Consider the following 20,009-nt stretch of genomic DNA (forward strand, 5'->3'; position numbering starts at 1 on the left):
TTAGTTTCTATTACCCATTCTGGCAATTTTTGCCTTTTAATTGGATTTTTCTTTTGTGAATGTCTTCTACTTTCATGCTTCTTCACGTGTAAGATAATTCTGGGTTTTGTTTTGTTTTGTTCTTGTTTTTGTTTTTTTGAGATGGAGTCTCACTCTCTCACCCAGGCTGGAGGGCAGTGGCATAATCTCAGCTCACTGCAACCTCCACCTCCCAGGTTCAAGCGATTCTCTGCCTCAGCCTCCTGAGTAGCTGGGATTACAGGTGAACGCTACCATACCTGGCTAATTTTTGTATTTTTTGGTAGAGATGGGGTTTTGCCATGTTGGCTAGGCTGGTCTCGAACTCCTGACCTCAAGCAATCCTCTTCCCTCGGCCTCGCAAATTGCTGGGATTATAGGCATGAGACACCACACCCAGCCTGAATGTCAGAGTACCATTTTGGATGGTACTCTTAATATTATGAATGTTGAGTTCTGGAGATTTCGGATTCTGTTGTTTATCTCTGTTAAGTATTGTCCGTTGTAGCAAGTCCTGTTCTTGGCTTGGTTTGGATCATGAACTGTGTGACTTGGGCAGTGGCTCCAGACTCAGTTCAGATAAGTTGTGTTTATATGAGCTGCTTCTATGTGTGTGTGGCTCATGAGTTAGAGATGTGAGTAGTAGACAGAATCTGGGGACCCCCTCTCTGTCTCTTTCCCTTGGGGGATTCCCCTGTTCTCTTTAGTGCTTATGGATTCCCAGGTTTGCTTTACTAATGTCCAGAGACAGGGGTTTCCACATGTGCCCTTGCTGTTGTCCTGTCACCATGTGGACTGTGCTTAGTCCCAGGTGCAAAACCTGAGGCGTGGGAACTTACTTCCACAGCTCCTTGGCCCCTTTCCTCCAGAGAGCGTGACTCCCTGTCAGAGTCTGTCAGCTTTTGTTCAGGTCCAGGTTCCTCCATGTGGTTGCCTTTTCTTTTGTATCCAGGTTTTAGAGTTGTTTTCCACATGATAAAGGTGTTGTTGCTACACCTTTACACCAACTACAGAGGTGGGGGGCCTCTGATAGGGTCTTGAAGAAATCTACCTTTTTCCGTTCTTAACGCATTTATGTCTGGTGTTCCATTATTGGAATGTTAAGCTTGTGGGAGTTATTTATATCCTACTGCTCAAGGTCATCACCAAGGTCTGATTTTTCACAAAACATTTTGCAACCTCTGACATAAATGACTTAAAATCCTTTTCATGCCAAACTTTTATTTTAAAACCCATAATTATTTCTGATTCTTCTTACTCTCTCCCTTTTCTCCTTTATCAACCTTATCTACTGCTGATTATTTTGTATTCAGCTCAAACAAAAAGGTAATAAAAAATGGGAACTGTGGTAGCTAAATGATTTTATAACCCAAGTGCATATTAAGTTATACTTAAGAAAGGATAAAAATGACATACCTGATGAACCAGAGTATTTATGTTGAGTAACTAAGAAGTTGAGAGCCAGACCCGATATAGGTAAACTACAGTGCATTTGATACTCCCACTGTAATCTATTTTTTTCTGATTTTTGTCTATCAATATTTAAGTGTTCAACTGGGTATCCTTAAGTCATGTGAGTACTTTAAATTTTATGTATAGATAATTTTAGGGTCCTCTTTTATGTGAATGAATGTTGTCTTACTGACTTCTTTATATCCAAGGTAAAATCCACCGATAGCTGCCTCTTCTTTATTAAATGCTTTGATGACACCATTCATGGCTTCCGGGTTCCTAAGAATAGCCTTCAACAGTCAAGAGAGGTAATCTTATGGATTCATGTATCTTTCCTAAACGTACAGAACATTTAAAGACACGGAGAATATAACATAGGTTCAATGGTAACATCCAAAATCTTGTTGATTGTACTTTTTATTTTTTAAAAAATTTTTATTTATTTGTTTTTTTGAGACAGAGTCTCACTCTGTAGCCCAAGCTGGAGTGCAGTGGTGCGATCTCAGCTCACTGCAACCCCTGCCTCCCAGGCTCAAGCGATTCTCATGCCTCAGCCTCCCGAGTAGCTGGGACTACAGGCGCGTGCCAACACACCCGGCTAATTTTTTTTGTATTTTAGCAGAGACGGGATTTTACCACATTGCCCAGGGTAGTCTCAAACTCCTGAGCTCAGGCGATCCGCCCACCTTGGCCTCCCAAAGTGCTGGGATTACAGGCGTGAGCCACCGCGCCCGGCCCTGATTGTACTTTTTAAATGAAACTTTTAAAATTTAGTATGTGAATTAGTTATTCATCAAAATGTACCAGCAGATATTTTCTGTTCGTAATTTCTTTTTCAGTTTTAATTCTCTGAATGTAAGGGGCATCCTTTTAATGTAAATGACAGGTCTACGCCTTAACTTATAGGTGAGGAAACTAAGGATTGTAAGATTGAAGTGATTTCCCAAGGCCAGGCAGCTTGTGAGTGACAGAACCTGGACTACAAATCACGTGTTCTGATACTCATTACAGTGCAGACTCAGCCTTCCTATGCGATAAATTAAACAACAGCAGCAAGCTAGAAAATTGGGATTTACTTGACCAATACTTATGGTACACTCACTTAATGGAGTATCCCTATTCTTTTCTCTCTCTTTCTTTCTTTCTTTCCCCTTCCTCCCTTCCTCCCTCCCTCCCTCCCTCCCTTTCTTTCTTTCTTTCTTTCTTTCTTTCTTTCTTTCTTTTCTTTCTTTTCTTTCTTTTCTTTCTTTCTTTCTCTCTTTCTTTCTTTCTCTTTTTCTTTCTCTTTCTTTCTTTCTCTCTTTCTTTCTTTCTCTTTCTTTCTTTCTCTCTCTCTCTTTCTTTCTTTCTCTCTCTCTTTCTTTCTCTCTTTCTTTCTCTCTCTCTTTCTTTCTCTCTTTCTTTCTTTCTCTCTTTCTCTCTTTCTCTCTTTCCTTCTTTCCTTCTTTCCTTCTTTCCTTCTTTCTTTCTTTCTTTCTTTTCTTTCTTTTCTTTCTTTCTTTCTTTCTGAGACAGAGTTGCTCTGTCACCCAGGCTGGAGTGCAGTGGTGGGATCTCGGCTCACTGCAGCCTCTGCCTCCCCAGTTCAAGCGATTCTCCCGCTTCAGCCTCCCGAGTAGCTGGGATTACAGGTGCATGCCACCACACCCCACTAATTTTTGTGTTTTTAGTAGAGACGGGGTTTCACCACGTTCATCAGGCTGGTCTTGACCTCCTCACCTTGTGATCCGCCCACTTCAGCCTCCCAAAGTGTTGGGATTACAGGCATGAGCCACCACCCCCGGCCCTTTTCTTTTTCATTTATTTATTTATTTATTTTTTGAGATAGAGCCTCCCTTGCTCTGTCACCCAAGCTGGAGTGCACTGGTGTGATCCTGGCTCACTGCAACCCCTGCCTTTCTGGTTCAAGCAATTCTCCTGCCTCAGCCTCCTGAGTAGCTGGGATTACAGGCATGTACCACCACGCCTGGCTAACTTTTGTATTTTTAGTAGAGATGGGGTTTCACCATGTTGGCCAGGCTGGTCTCGAACGTTATCTGCCCACCTTGCCCTCCCAAAGTGCTGGGATTACAGGTGTGATCCACTGCGGCAGGCCTATTCTTATTCTTTTAAATCAAAGCAGTGTTCTGTAAACTAGTTCAACCATTGTGGAAAACAGTGTGGTGATTCCTCAAGGATCTAGAACTAGAAATACCATTTGACCCAGCCATCCCATTACTGGGTATATACCCAGAGGATTATAAACCATGCTGCTCTAAAGACACATGCACACATATGTTTATTGCAGCACTATTCACAATAGCAAAGACTTGGAATCAACCCAAATGTCCATCAGTGACAGGCTGGATTAAGAAAATGTGGCACATACACACTATGGAATACTATGCAGCCATAAAAAAGGATGAGTTCATGTCCTTTGTAGGGACATGGATGCAGCTGGAAACCATCCTTCTCAGCAAACTGTCGCAAGAACAGAAAACCAAACACCGTAATGTTCTCACTCATAGGTGGGAATTGAACAATGAGATCACTTGGACACAGGAAGGGGAATATCACACACCAGGGCCTATTGTGGGGAGGGGGTATGGGGGAGGGATAGCATTAGGAGAAATACCTAATGTAAATGACGAGTTAATGGGTGCAGCACACCAACATAGCACATGTATACATATGTAACAAACCTGCACCTTGTGCACCTGTACCCTAGAACTTAAAGTATAATAATAAAAAATAAAAAAATTTAAAAAAATTTAAAAAAATAAATCAAAGCATTGTTCATAGACATATCTTGATTTTTTGGTAAACTATGTAAGAGGTTAAATAATCTATTTTCCAAAGTGGTAAACTTTGGCCCTGCAAAGAACTCTAAACAGTCTAACTCATGACTCTCCCAACATTTCATAAAATGGTAAGATTTGACCCTGAGTGTAGTGTAAGAAAATGAGGAAAAAGTAAGATAGGGTACTTTTAGGCCAAACATTCTTTTTTGTGAAATCACTGTTATTTTAAAAATAGAGTAAAAGTTAAAGCATCAGGGCAAGTACTAGCTGTTTTAATATGACCTTAGTTTCTTGTGCTTCTAATTTGATAGTAAGTTAGTAAAATTGTGTATCTGGATCCATTATGATATAGTGACTTATTCTGTTAAGTTATAAAATTACATGTTCTTAATATTGAAAATGAGAACCTATAATTTTTTTTTTTTTTGAGACAGAGTCTCACTCTGTCGCCCAGGCTGGAGTGCAGTGGCGTAATCTCGGCTCACTGCAAGCTCTGCCTCCTGGGTTCATGCCATTCTCCTGCCTTAGCTTCCCCAGTTGCTGGGACTACAGGCACCCGCCACCACCCTGGCAAATTTTTTGTATTTTTAGTAGAGACGGGGTTTCACCATGTTAGCCAGGATAGTCTCGATCTCCTGATCTCATGATCCGTCCTCCTCGGCCTCCCAAAGTGCTGGGATTACAGGCGTGAGCCACAGTGCCCAGTCACGAGAACCTATAATTTTAAGTGACAAAGTTTTCTCTCGTTATTTAATTTCTGTAATGTGTTTGAATATTAACATTCATGAATATGTAAACTTATAGATGATTTTTTTAAAGTACTAGGAAAAGCTTTTATCCAGACATATCATGAACAAGAGACCCACATTGCTGTTTCATTATTGGTTGCTTCGCTTTCCTTTTTGAGGCCATAATATTTATTTCACTAGGTAGATTTTATGCTTATCATATCATTGTAATATTATCTCTTTGGAATAAAAGTGCTTTTCACTCTCGTTTAAATCCTTGCATGATTTCAGGACTGGCTGGAAGCAATAGAAGAACATTCTGCTTACAGCACTCACTACTGTTCCCAGGACCAGCTGACTGATGAGGAGGAGGAAGATATGGTTTCTGCCGTAGACTTGAAGAAATCCTTAGAGGTAAATAGGAAAATGTAACCTGACCTTTATAGCTATCTATGTCATACAAGTTTTATTAAGAACTTTTTTTTTTTTTAAGATGTAAGGTTTTGAAATTATGATTTCTAACAATAGAAATAGTATTGTTCTTTGCTGACTTACGTTGTGTTGGTAGTTTATGTCTGTCATGGTAATACTGTCAAATGCCTTTGTAGATATGCTCTGATGAGATGGACATGTGCCTTAAAGGCACTGTACTTTTTTAGGTGAAGCTTTTTACATTGCTGTTAACAGACTGTCATTCTGTTTGAAAATTGCTGCCAGGACGGGGAGCATGCATAGCTTGACTTGCTGCCCTTTATGACTTCACTGCAGATTTCAGAGTTTAAATAATGCAACCATAGTGATACCTTTCCTGGTCGGTAGGTTTCCTTTAAAACCACTTGTAATCTGTAGCTTGGTTGCTGAGAGATAAGGTAAGGCATCAATAATGAATGGAGAAGTCATCTGAAGTGACACCAGTGCCTTATCCCCAGAGGATTATCAGCATAGGTAATTGAAATGAAATAGGTGTTTTGAGAGGTCATCAATTTTCTGGCTGTACCTTTTATTTACATCTTGTATCTAAAAGAATGGGAATTGAGTTTGGAAGAATTAGAACTATGGACTGATGATGAGTTTCAGTCTGAATAATTATGTCAGGATGTATGAATTTGCCTACTAAATTTAATTTTTTTTGTCTTTATAAATTAAATGAGTTGGTGGCAAGATTTGAATGTTTCTAGTTCAACATTTTTAATGAAGTTAAATTCCCTAATACCTAAGGAGTTTTATCAACTTAGGGACCTATACATTTAAATATAAAAGGTATTTTGACTCTTTCAATCCCTAATCTTAATTTATGACGGAACATTAAAGAATTTGAACTCTCCCATGTTTGTCGAAGACATTCCCCGGAATTGCTGACAACTCTTTTACCATACTACCTCTGGTTTAAAGCCTAGTGTGTATGCGAGAACCATAAACAAAATTTTCAGATCAGTGGACTTTGCAAAAGTAACATCTACTACAGCATTTAAATAACATTAAAACTGGGAAAATATGGAAGATTTAACATATATGGCCAAAATTACATTAAAGAAGTAAAAAAAAAAGATGCTAAATATTTTAACTTTCAGTTGGTATTCCCTAATTGAAAAGAAATCCTTCCCTATTTACCTATCCTCAATAAGAGGTAAATGATAAAACCTAGAAGGATTTACAAAGCATACTAATAGCTTTCCTAGGATTATGATAATTTTAAAAGTTTTTAAATGGAAGTTACAGGTAAAATAAAGGCATACTAACTTACATACCATTAGAAAGATTTATTCTTTAGCATAATTTTCAAATTTTCAGGTCATCAACCTCGACTATATCTGTCAGTTTATTCCTTATTTTAATGTTTTGTTCACATGTTAACTTTAAAACCATGAAGGTTTTGCCTTTTAGGTTTTATTGCACCTAAAGTCAATGAGAGTTTGAGCACTATAGTATTAAGCACGTTTAGCTTTTGCATGCTCCTCTCCAACAGAGTTTGAATGCTAATTCTGTAAATCTTTTTTTTCTTTTCTTTTCTTTTCTTTCTTTCTTTTTTTTTTTGAGACAGAGTCTTGCTCTGTTGCACAGGCTGAAGTGCAGTGGTGTGATCATGGCTCACTGCAACTTCTACCTCGCGGGTTCAAGTGATCCTCTCGCCTCAGCCTCCCGAGTATCTGGGATTACAGGCCCACAACACCACACCCAGCTAATTTTTGTAATTTTAGTAGAGACGGGGTTTCACCATGTAGGCCAGGCTGGTCTCAAGCTCCTGACCTCAAGTGATCCTCCCGCTTCGGCCTCCCAAAGTGCTCGGATTACAGGCATGAGCCACCACGCCTGGCCAATTCTGTGAATCTTGATTCTGTCTTAACATCTGGAGACTGGTTCAAAATAGGTAGAATCTGAAATGAGCTTTGAAGTGTGTTGAATTATAGCTTGTTAGTAGACTGGCTCCAGGATGCCCTTCATTCTTGAGTTCTTAAGTTCCAGTGAAATTCAGGGGCCAATTTATGGAAAGGTCTATTCTTGGTACCTATGGACATTCTAAGGGGAATTAGGAATTCCAGGACTGATATACTCTAAAATCATCTGAATTAACAACAAAACTGATTTTAGTACACAGACCTATAAGAAATTAGCGAAAGGCTGAGGTGGGAGGATCACTTGTGCCCAAAGGTTTGAGTTCAGCCTGGGCAATATAGTGAGTCCCTGTCTCTTAGAAAGAAAGAGTGAGTCAGTTTTTCAGTACAAACATTTTTCAGTGAACATTGTCTTATACAATATGATTGTATAAGACAAATCCTAGAATTATTGACCTCGTGGTTGTTGCTGTAATAGCAACTTGAAAATATTTCAGAAATAAAAATTGGAAATTAGTCAAGCACAGTATTGGTATAGAACTGCACTGTCCAATATGATAGCTATTAAATATCCTGTGGCTATTTACACATGTGGCTATTTACATTTAAGTTAATTAAAATTTAAAAATTCAGTTATTCAGCTGGGCACAGAGGCTCATGCCTGTAATCCTAGCACTTTGGGAGGCTGAGATGGGTGGATCACTTGAGGTCAGGAGTTTGAGACCAGCCTGGCCAACATGGTGAAACTCCCTCTCTACTAAAAATACAAAAATTAGTCAGGCATGGTGGTGGGCGCCTGTATTCCCAGCTACTCAGGAGGCTGAGGCAAGAAAATCGCTTGAACCCGGTGGGGCGGGGCGCACAGGTTGCAGTGAGCTGAGATTGTGCCGCTGCACTCCAGTCTGGGCAAAAGAGGGAGACGACTAAAAAAAAATTCACGTATTCATTTTAACTATATTTAGCTACATATCAGCCACATTTCAAGTGCTCAGTAGCCACATGTGGCTACCACAGTGGACAGCGAAGATAATGAATATTTCCAGCATCATAGAAAGTTCTACTGGACAGCGCTGGGATAGGCTCTTAGATGCTCTGGGTGGTACTAGCAAAGTGGGGGTTTTATTTGTTGAAGATGTCTTGATTCTGTAGGATCTGAACTGCTTCTGTGTTACAAGAAGTGATGAGCAGGCCAGGCATGGTGTCTCACGTCTGTAATCCCAGTACTTTGGGAGGCTGAAGTGGGTGGATTGCTTGAGCCTAGGAATTCGAGACTATCCTGGGCAACATGGCAAATCCCCATCTTAAAAATAAATTTTTTTTTTTTTTTTTAATTTTGAGGCTGAGGCTGCAGTAAGCTGTGGTCACACCACTGCACTCCAGTCTGGGCAACATGGCAAAACCCCGTCTCTACTAAAAATACAAAAATTAGCTGGACATGGTGGCCCATGCCTGTAGTCCCAGCTACTTGGGAGGCTGAGGTGGGAGGATCACCTGAGCCCAGGAGGTGGAGGTTGCGGTGAGCCAAGATCACACCACTGCACTCCAGCCTGGTTGACAGAGTGAGACCCTGTCTCAAAAAAAAAAAAAAAAAAAAAAAGCAAATGATGCTCGAGTTTAATCAAATGAGAAAATAATATAAGGCTTTTCTGATTTAAGAATAAATGATTCCCAAGGCGGGCAGATCACATGAGGCCAGGAGTTCAAGACAAGCCTAGCCAACATGGCGAAACCCTGCATCTAAAAATACAAAAATTAGCCAGGCATGGTGGTGCACGTCTGTAATCCCAACTACTCAGGGAGCTGAGGCACGAGAATTCGCTTGAACCTGCGAGGCGGAGTTGCGGTGAGCTGAAATCGCACCACTGCACTCCAGCCTGGGCGATAGGACCATAGAGCCGGACTCTCTCAAAAACAACAACAAAAAAAGAATAACTGATTCCCAACTAAAATAAATGTGCAGAAAGTTGCATGTACATCAATGTGGAGCTAATAAAGATTGGTACATCCATGCAAGAATGAGGCAGATGTATATATACTTATATATTTAAGATATACAGTTAAGTGAAAAGGACAAGGCATAAAATGATGTATCAAATATGATACTACTTGGGAGAAAAAACAGGGATGTACACATATATATTTGTGACGATTTAGATCATTCAGGAAAGATGAGAAATTAGCACTTGTTGCTGCAGCTGAGAAAGGTGCAAAATAAGATTGTCAGGTGTGTGAAGGGGAATTACTTTTCTCTATATATCCTTTCATTTTTTTGTTTTTTATTTTTACTTTACGTAAATACATATTGCAAAGTGAAACACTAAGAAAGTTAGACAACAGGGGCATAATAATCGCCAGATGTCAGAAAGAATAAATGTGCTTTTGGGTTGACTTAGGAAAGATAGAGTATGGGTTGTTTTTTTTTTTCTTTTTGAGACAGGGTGTCACTTTGTCATCCAGGCTGGAGTGCAGTGGTGTGATCACAGCTCACTGCAGAATTGACCACCTGGGCTCAAGTGATCCTCCTGCCTCAGCATCGTAAGTAGCTGGGACTATAGGCATGTGCCACCAAGCCTGGGTAATTTTTGTTGCTGTTGTTTCTTTATAGAGATTAGGTCTCGTTATGTTGCAAGGGAGGTCTCGAAATGCTGGGCTCAACTGATTCTTTCGCCTCAGCCTCCCAAAGTGCTGGGATTACATGAGTGAGCCACCATACCTGGCCAGAGTATGAGGCTATCTTTGAAGTGGATTTGGCTGGAGTTAGCAAGACTGAAAGATAAGTGCTAGGACACCACTACTTGTAATAGTGGCCATTTTCTGCAAAGAAGAAAGTGATTAGAGTTCTACAATCTATTATTTTTAAAGTTTGAATTATTACTGAAATATAATGTTTGCAGAAAAAAGGAATTCACTTTATGTCTTCAACTTGATGTATTCTGACAAACGTATATTGTCTGTGTAACCACCACTCCTATCAAGATAGAGAATATTTTCATTATGTCAAAATGTTGTTCCCTTGCTGCTCTTCCCAGATAATACCCTCCACTTCCATCACTGGCAACCACTGACCTAATGACACTGATATATTGACAATGGCCTTACAAGCATGGTCAGTTTTCCTGTTCTAGAATTTCGTGTAAATGGAATCATACAGTATGTGCTCTTAGGTGTCTTTTTTCACTGTAATGTTGTGTGTATTAGTAGTTTCTTCGTTTTAATTGCTGAGTAGGTGGCAATCTGCTTCTGTGCTTAATTAACCAAATGTGTATTTTCTGCAGCAAATAACCTGGAATTAATTACTTCTCTCCTAGCCTATGCATTCCTCTCTAGCTATTCATCCCCTTGATATGCATTTTCGAGCTGCCCTGTAGGTTAGGGATCATAAGGTAATTTAACATTAGCTTAACTCACAAAACCAACAGCTAAAATTTTGGTTTCTCAGCAGGAGACCTGTGTTGTAAATGTGGCACAGGTGCTCACCTGGGGTAACTTCTGATCCCCTAGGCCCCTGTACCAATGGGTTTAATCCTTGTTCTTGTGTGCTTTCTCCATATAACTTAGGCAAAGTTAAAATACTGTTAAACTTTAGGTATTATAACATCGCTCATAGTGAGATTCCATTTATGTAGAATAAATAAATAGAAATTAAAACTTAAAAAGAGTCCCTGTATTAGTTCGTTCTCATGCTACAAATAAAGACATACCTGAGACTGGGTAATTTATAAAGGAAAGAGGTTTAATTGATTCACAGTTCCACATGACTGGAGAGACCTCACAATCTTGGTGGAAGGCGAAGAGGGAGCAAAGGCATGTCTTACATGGCAGCAGGCAAGAGAGCTTTTACAGGGGAACTCCCCTTTATAAAACCATCAGATCCTATGAGATTTATTCACTATCATGAGAACAGCACAGGAAAAGCCCACCCCTATGATTCAATTACCTCTCACCAGGTTCCTCCCACAAAACGTGGGGATTATTGGAGCTACAATTCAAGGTGAGATTTGGGTGCAAACACAGCTAAATCATATCAGTTCCTGACATAATGTCAATGGCATAGAAGTCAAGAATGAGAAACCATGTTGGACTCTGCAAAATATTAATAAGAATTAACTTTCATAAATTGATTTTTAGTTTTTCAAAATATAACTAGTAGCAACTAAGCAAATGGGAGACCATATTATGTTTTATTATATTAATAACCTCTGTTCTTTTTAGTATCAGTTAAAAAGCACTAAATTGTTTAGAACAAAAGACATAGTTTGTACCCAACTTAAAACAGTATGTGTAGATTGAATCTTCTCCAGCTGACCTGTTATGTACCCTTTAAAACAAGTGAATCATCGATCAAGGAAATTTTTTAGTAACTGTTAGATGAAAATATGATTCAAGGGAAGATAAATGTGATTCATGTATTTGAAGATGATGCTACAGAAGGTGTTTCCTGCCTTTAATTATAACTTCAGGACAGATTCATAGTCTGCAATTGAAGCCATTGCTTACTTTTATGCCTCCAGCTTACTTTCATCATAGAAAGGAGAGGATAAAACAGTATCATTGACTTGCACATAAGCATATTATTAAATATGTATAGAGCAAGAATGATGATTTTCTATTAATAAATCATGAGTGATGCATTTGGTTGCAGTGCGTGTTTCGGTGCTTCTAGATAAACTTTTTCCCTGCCCCTCAACCTGTAATCACAGGCTGTGTCTGGAAAACTTATCAGGCATATATGGTGTTTTAGGTGTAGGTATTCTCCCCGCTCTCCCCACCAAGTGAATTATACATAGGTGTTGTTAGAGCCCTAAAAACAAAGGAGAGTAATGCAAATTTTGAAGAGAACATTGCCTGTCACTAATGTGATAACATGAATAATTCTACTGTGGTTGAGTTGAGCTTTGTAAGCACTAAAAAATTTATAAGGTGAAATAGGAGAAAAGAGTATTTACTATTTACCTATGCCACCCTGACATACTGATGTATAGTAACTTTGATTTTGGGGGTGCAAAATGTTTTGTGATGGGTTAGCTGAGATTAGGAGTGTAAAGTAGGGAAGTTTCATAAGGCTAAAGATACTACCTCTACCTAAAAGAATGTGATTTTACTGTTTGTAAGGTCAAGATTCTCAGAATAAATATTTTCTATTTTGATAACCAAGCAAATTTACAATGATAATTTCCTTGCTTGTTCTTCCCACCTCTTTAAAGGGAAATGGTATATAAAACTACCTTCAAAATGACATTTTTAATATAATACATGGATTTGACTCATCTTTCATTTTGGATTTCTAAATCTGCACTAAGATGGGATGCAACTTTCATCATGAAATTCTGTATTTATGGTTTTTTTTTTTTTTTTGCCTTTAGGGATCTAAAAATGTAGAACTTTCAAATTACAAGGAAGAATGCTTTCTATAATTGACTTTACCTTATTTTCAGAAGCTTTGACACACTAAGAAAATGTCCTTTTTGGTTTGATGATGTGGGGGCTGTATGCACTTAGATTGCTGAACAAGAATCAGTTTGTGGTTTCCAAATGTTAGGACCATCTGGATTTTTTGTTTTTTTGAACAAAACAGTTTTTAAAATACATTTTTAAGAAATGCATTTTATAACTTCTTGATGAATTTCATCAGGCCTATTAAAAGTGTTAATAAATCAGAGAATTTTAATTCCTCAGATATACATGGCGTAATGAGATAGTAATAGTAACTGATGCAATTGTATGGTATCTACACAACAGATGTTGAATGTATTTAAAACTTAAAAATATTTATTTTTACTTTATACTTGATTAACTAAATGTTATATTCAGTTTACAAGGAAATTTTCTCTCACCTTTTTTTTCTCTGTAAGACATATGTCTCTTTTATGGTGTATCAATCTATGTACTGAAAGTTTTGGTAGAAACATTAAAAGCATAAGTAATGTAAAAATCTTTTATTAGTTTGTTTTAATTTTGTCTTTTCTTTTTTTGCAGAAAGCACAGTCATGCCAACAGCGACTAGATAGGGAAATTTCCAACTTTCTCAAAATGATTAAGGAGTGTGACGTGGCTGAAGGTAAACAAACAAGCACTATCCCTAAAATCACTCTTTAACACATAGGTATTGACCCGTTGTAGTTTTGTTTGACTTCATTTTTAAATAGTTTTTGGTTTTGAATTCAGAGTTATATTTGATAAAACTATTTTGAAATTCTAAAAGGGCATTTTAAAGTTTCTACTCATAGGATGCCTGCTTTAGAGATTAATGTTTTTATTCTTTTTTAAAAAAATAAATTTAAAGTTAATGTTTTTGGCCTGTAAATTAATTTTGGCTACAGAATGAGAATTCAGCTTATGAATCCCAGAAGACTTGGGTTTTGGAGTCAGAATGTCTAAAGCTTGAGGCCAGGCATGGTGGCTCATGCCTGTAATCCCAGCACTTTGTGAGGCCCAGGCACGTGGATCACATGAGGTCAGGAGTTCAAGACCAGCCTGGCCAACATTGTGAAACCCTGTCTCTACTAAAAATATAAAAATTAGCCACATGTGGTGGCATGTGCTTGTAACCCCAGCTACTTGGGAGGCTGAGGCAGGAGAATCGCTTGAACCCAGGAGACGGAGGTGGCAGTGAGCCGAGATTGTGCCGGCGCACCCTAGCCTGGGTGACAGAGCAAGACTCTGTCTCTCTCTCTCTCTCTCTCTCTCTCTCTCTCTCTCTCTCACACACACACACACACACACACACACACACACACACACACACACACACACAGAATGTCTTAGGCTTGAATCCTTACTCTTCCACTTACTGACTGTTACTTTGAACAATACTTTTAACTCTTGCGAGTTTCACTGCCCTCATCCCTAAAATAAATAAGTTGATTGTTTTCAGGCCTTGGCCTTTTATGATTCTACAAATGTATATATGATCTTGTCTAGCTGATTATTAATCTTCCTTTCAATAATAACTTTTTATGTCTTCATTCTCTATTATGAGTTATCAGGAGTTGACTATAAATAGCCTACAAGGCCAGGCACAGTGGCTCACACCTGTAATCTTAGCACTTTGGGAGGCCAAGGTGGGTGGATCACCTGAGGTCAGGAGTTCAAGACAAGCATGGTCAACATGGTGAAACCCTGTTTCTACTAAAGATACAAAAATTAGCTGGGCATGGTGGCACATGCCTGTAACCATCTACTCGAGAGGCTGAGGCAGGAGAATTGCTTGAACCCAGAAGGCTGATATTGCAGTGACCTGAGTGCCACTGCACTCCAGCCTGGGCGACAGAGGGAGACTGTGTCTCAAAAAAAAAACAAACAAAAGCCTACAAATCAAGCAAGCATTGAGAAAACGGTGCCTATTCTTGTGTAAATTAAAAAATTATGTTTTCTTAAACTCTTAACAGATGCTTAGATTTCAGCCATGATGCATATATAAATGACTTCACTAAAGTATAAATGATGTAGTTATTTGTGAGTTTATGATTAACTTTTTTTTTTTTTTCAAGATGGAGTCTTGCTCTGCCTCCCAGGCTGGAGTGCAGTGGTGTGATCTCGCTCACTGCAAGCCCCGCCTCCTGGGTTCATGCCATTCTCTCGCCTCAGCCTCCCGAGTAGCTGGGACTACAGGCACCTGCCACCACACCCGGCTAATTTTTTTAGTATTTTTAGTAGAGACGGGGTTTCACTGTGTTAGCCAGCATGGTCTCCATCTCCTGACCTCATGATCTGCCGGCCTCGGCCTCCCAAAAAGCTGGGATTACAGGCGTGAGCCACCACGCCCGGCCATGATTAGCTATTTTAATGACATGTTAGTTTCCTTTAGTCGATTCCAAGATTCAGTTTCTATATTTCCAGGGAACGTGAGGAAATGTTAATATTAGAGTAAATGGACCATAAGTATTCTGTATCTGTCCAAGTGTACCTATGGCATCCCTTTACTTCAGTTGAACCAACATATATTTTTATCAGCAGTGATAGCTTTGGGAAGGACAGTGGTTAGGTTATTTTGATTATTAGTTGCAGGCTGGAATATTATATTACTTAGCACTGTTCATTCTCAATGGCCTATGCCCCTATGCCTGCCTGGGGCTTTTCATGAGCCGCTCCCTCTTCTGGAAGGCTTTTCTCCTGAGTGGCGTAGTCACTCTCTTCCTTCCTTCCCTAGTCCTTTCTTCAAAAGGTGCCTGCACACGGAGACTTTTCCTGGCCTCCTGCGCTGGTTTGCTTCTCCTGGTTCGCTCTGTCCTGCTCGTGTACTGCAGCCTCAGCCCTGGGGCTTCTTGGCCGTCGGACTTGTGATTGGATTCAGCAAATTGGAGGCTCTGTCCAGATCGTTTCAGGGCTTTATCTTCATTCCCTCCAGCCGGACTGTGGTTCCGCAGTGCTGCCGGGTTCCTCTACCTGGCCACTGTCCTGCCTGTTCTAGACTGTAGCTCTTGCTGGGCTTAGCAATACCGTCCTCTCCCCCTGTGCCAGGGTGTTAACTGTGTCCTGCACGGCAGTCTCTATTACTTCAACCCTCCTCACCTTTGCGAGCAATCTCTTTTTCAAATTCTTCTCAGTTAACGTTTTTTCTTTCTTTCTTCTTCTTCTTCTTCTTCTTGTTTTTTTTTGAGACAGGTGTCTCTCTCTGTTGCCTAGGCTGAAGGCAGTGGTGAATCTCGGCTCACTGCCATCTCCACCCCCCAGATTCAAGCGATTCTCCTGCCTCAGCCTACTGAGTAGGTGGGATCACAGGTGCCCGCCACCATGCCCGGCTAACTTTTATATTTTTAGTAGAGATGGAGTTTCACCATGTTGGGCAGGCTAGCCTCGAACTCCTGACCTCAAGTGATCCACCCGCTTCAGCCTTCCAAAGTACTAGGATTACAAGCATGAGCCACTGTGCCTGGACCTCAGTTACCTTTGAGCAGGCCAGCTCTTGCCTGCTGAGACCCTGAGCTGATACCTCATCCTCTGAAGTTCACCTCCCCTCAGCACTTGTTACCCCTCTACCTTGCCGTAGTTTCTCTTTGTTACTTATCAGACTTCCTGTGAGCGTGTGTAGTTGATTGCCTGCCTTTCCCACCAGGATATAAACTTTAGGGCAGGGATTTTTACCTGTTTGCTGATTATCTGTGGTACCTCAACAAAACTTGGCATGTGATGGGGGTCTCTCTCTCCTCTCTCTCTCTGGCTGTCTCTCTTTCTCTCTCTCTCTCTGTGTGATGAATGAGTGAATGAAATGAATGTCCTACTTGTCTAGCTTACATTTATACCTTAGATCTCTCAAACTCAGGGAGAAACAAATAATAAATTTCTGTCAAGTTAGTAAATTTGAAGATTGTACAAGTCAAAGAGACCTTTCAGAGACATGAAATAGGGAACAAACCATCAAAACTGTGGCATATTTTGCATTCTTTTGCCAAGAGGGATTCCACAGTTAATGCCACTGATTTTTATATCCTACTCCTCTCCCCCGAATTCTGCCTTTTTTTTTTTTCCTGAGGCAAATCTTTGAGTAGTTCTTTCAATGGGGGTCTGTGAGTAGAAGAATTTCTACCTTATCTAAATCTTTATTTCACCCTCACTGGGTTATAGTTATCTTCCACTAGCAGTTTGAAGATGCGATTGCAACTTCTTCTGACTTCTGATATTTTCTTTTTTCTTTTTGAGACAGAGTTTCGCTGTTGCCCAGGCTGGAGTGCAGTGGCGCGATCTCGGTTCACTGCAACCTCTGCCTCCTGGGTCCAAGTGATTCTCCTGCCTCAGCCTCCTGAGTAGCTGGGATTACAGGTGCGCCCGCCACTACGCCCGGCTAATTTTTAAATTTTTGGTCTTTTTACGTAGAGACGGGGTTTCACCATGTTGGCCAGGCTGGTCTCGAACTCCTGACCTCAGATGATCCGCCTCAGTCTCCCACAGTGCTGGGATTACAAGTAATCTCTCTGGGTTTTTTTGTTTTGTTTTGTTTTGTTTCTCTCCCCTCTTGTTACTGCAAAGATTTTCACTTTGTTTTTGGTATTCTGCAGTTTTATTCTGTCTCTGGTTTTGGATTTTGTTGTTCTATAGCTTGCTTGAAACTCTGTTGTTTAATTCAAGGACTCATTTGTTATCTTTAAGTTAGAAAAGTTTTTAGCTATTATGTCTTCCAATTTTACTTCATCATTCTTTATATTCTCTCCTGCCAGAACTCTTAATAGACATATGTTGGGCCTTCTCGTTCTATCCTCCTACCTCATTTCTCATTCCATTTCTTTCTGTTGCATTCTGAGTACTTTTCTCAGATCTATTTTCTAGCTTTAGTTTCTTTCTCAATTTAGTCCGTTTTTCTGTTTAATCTTTTGACTTTCTACTTTCTAATCTTAGTGACTGTATTTTATAATTCTAGAAATTTTAGGCGGTGGTTTAAAAAAGTTGTTATTTTTCCCCATAGCGACATGTTCTTTTACATTACATGCATTTCTAATTTTATTTCTAATAACTTCAGACATATTAATTGAAAGCCTTTTTTTCAGAACGTTTTTATACGTGAAGTTGTTGCACAGCTAAGTCTTTTGTTTCTTCTGCTGAATGTCCATCACAGTGGGTCATCACAAGATGGGCTTTATGGAGAGCTCATCTTCAGTGGAGCTTGTGGTTTGTTTGTTTGATTTTGTTTTGTTTTTGTTTTTCCTGCTTCTTGGGTTTGGAGGTTTCCATATAGAGTAGTTTTGTGTGTGTTGCTGTTGAGGCTGTAAAGGTTTCTCTGCTTCTGGGCTACTAGTTTTAAATTTGGATTTCATATCTAGGCATGCTACAAGCTAAGGGCTTCAGTTTCTCAGGTTTCTCACCCAGAGCTTAGGCAAGAAAGTGTTCTTCCCTGCATCCCTGAGCACAAGGGCAGTGTTCTACTCCCACTGTCACTAGGGGTCTGCCCCCTTACCAGGCCTTACCCACTTGATTTGGGAGGCCAAAGCCACATACCTTCCATTCATGTAGCTGTAAAGCCTCATCTATTTTTGTTGTTGTTGTTGTGGTTTTTTGTTTGTTTGTTTTTTGGAGACAGAGTCTCGCTCTGTCGCCCAGGCTGGACTGCAGTGGCATGATCTCGGCTCCCTGCAAGCTCCACCTCCCGGGTTCAAGCGATTCCCCGGTCTCAGCCTCCCAAGTAGCTGGGACTACAAGCACACACCACCACACCTGGGTAATACTTTTGTATTTTTAGTAAAGACGGGGTTTTATCATGTCACCCAGGCTGGATTCGAACTCCTAAGCTCAGGCAATCCATCTGCCTCGGCCTCCCAAAGTGCTGGGATTAACAGGCGTGAGCCACTGTGTTCGACCGGGCTCATCTGTTAATCCTCTGGGTGTATGTTCTGTCTGACACCCACCTCTATGCTTGACCTTACTACCAGGCATCACTGGTTAGGCCTGTTGCATCAGCCTTGCCTTGTGTTTGTTTCTTTCTTTCTAGCATATCTGGGGATTTTATTCTTTCAAACTCTGCACTATGTTATTTTACCGATTTATTCGGTGTTTTTATGGATTGTGATTGAAGAGATGGTCCCATCAGCCTAGTCTGCCAGGTACCACCAGTGTCCCATGCTCTTTCTAATATAAAACATGTCAATACTCTACAATTTATATTATCTAGTATAAAGCAAACACATATATCCTTTTTTTGTACATCGTCCTGTGTAGTTGACGTGTAGACAGTCCCTAACTTACAATAGTTCAACTTTACAATAGCGTGAAAGTGACATTTTCAGTTTATGGTGGATTTATTGGGATATAACAATATTGTAAGTTGGGGAGCATCTGTATTAACTTATTTGTGCCCAATAACAGCCCTATGCAGTATATACAACTATTCTTTCCATTTAACAGATAAGTTAACTGAGGCACAGGGAGCTTATATAACTTACTTAAGGTCACAGAGCTTGTAAAAATCAGAGTTAACATTTGGCTCTGGGCACCCTGGCTCCAGAGTGTGTTCTTAACCAATAAACAGGTTGGCATGGTGGCTCATGCCTGTAATCCCAGCACTTTTGGGAGGCTGAGGTGGCGGATCACCTGCGGTCAGGAGTTCGAGACCAGCCTGCCCAACATGGCGAAAGCCCATCTCTACTAAAAAATATAAAAATTAGCCGAATGTTGTGGCATGTGCCTGTAATCCCAGCTACTCGATCCTGAGGCAGGAGAATCGCTTAAACCCAGGAGGCAGGGGTGTTACAGTGAGCCAAGATCATGCCATTGCATTGCAGCCTGGGTGACAGAGCCAAACTCCATCTCAAAAAAAAAAAAAAAAAGAAAAAGAAAAAAAACAGGAAAAAACAATAAACAGTCTAGAATGAATATCAAGAATTCAGTGTTGACCCCTGAACATTTGATCTAGGAACAAGAGAAGATTTGCAGATTTATAACCAGATCTACAATGTAAGGTAGAATTTGTTGAGGACGATTACATTAGCTTGGCTGTTATAGTTCAGGCGGTGTTTAAATCTTCATTGTCTTCTATTCAGAAGTTCAAGGGTAGAGTGGGATTGATGTAGAGCAGGAGTTTCCATTCCACAACAAAGAAATCTCCGTTTTTTGCTGTTGTTTTTTTCCTTCTCTTTTCTTGTCCTCGTTCTTTCAGTTCTTCATTACCAAAAATACATCATCAATTCACTCAATTTCCCAAGACCAAATTTTGGAGTCATTGTACTTCCTCTTTCTCCAAATATATTTTGTTGATTAGTTCTCCCATTCAA

At 40.0% G+C, this 20,009-nt stretch overlaps 1 protein-coding gene across 6 annotated transcripts in view; it reads left to right on the forward strand.

Moving 5' to 3' along the window:
• The window catches only part of OSBPL1A (oxysterol binding protein like 1A), a 229,920-nt gene that overhangs the window by 79,741 nt on the left and 130,170 nt on the right, over positions 1-20,009 (forward strand). For all 6 annotated transcript variants that reach the window (XM_028837998.2, XM_028838000.2, XM_028837999.2 and 3 more), the window contains 3 exons: positions 1,680-1,778; positions 5,270-5,392; positions 13,288-13,369. In XM_028837998.2, coding sequence (XP_028693831.2) covers positions 1,680-1,778; positions 5,270-5,392; positions 13,288-13,369 — 304 coding nt within the window. The remainder of the gene's footprint in view (positions 1-1,679; positions 1,779-5,269; positions 5,393-13,287; positions 13,370-20,009) is intronic.

This window comes from Macaca mulatta, chromosome 18 (genome assembly GCF_049350105.2).
Source record: "Macaca mulatta isolate MMU2019108-1 chromosome 18, T2T-MMU8v2.0, whole genome shotgun sequence".
Classification (NCBI taxonomy): Eukaryota; Metazoa; Chordata; class Mammalia; order Primates; family Cercopithecidae; genus Macaca; species Macaca mulatta.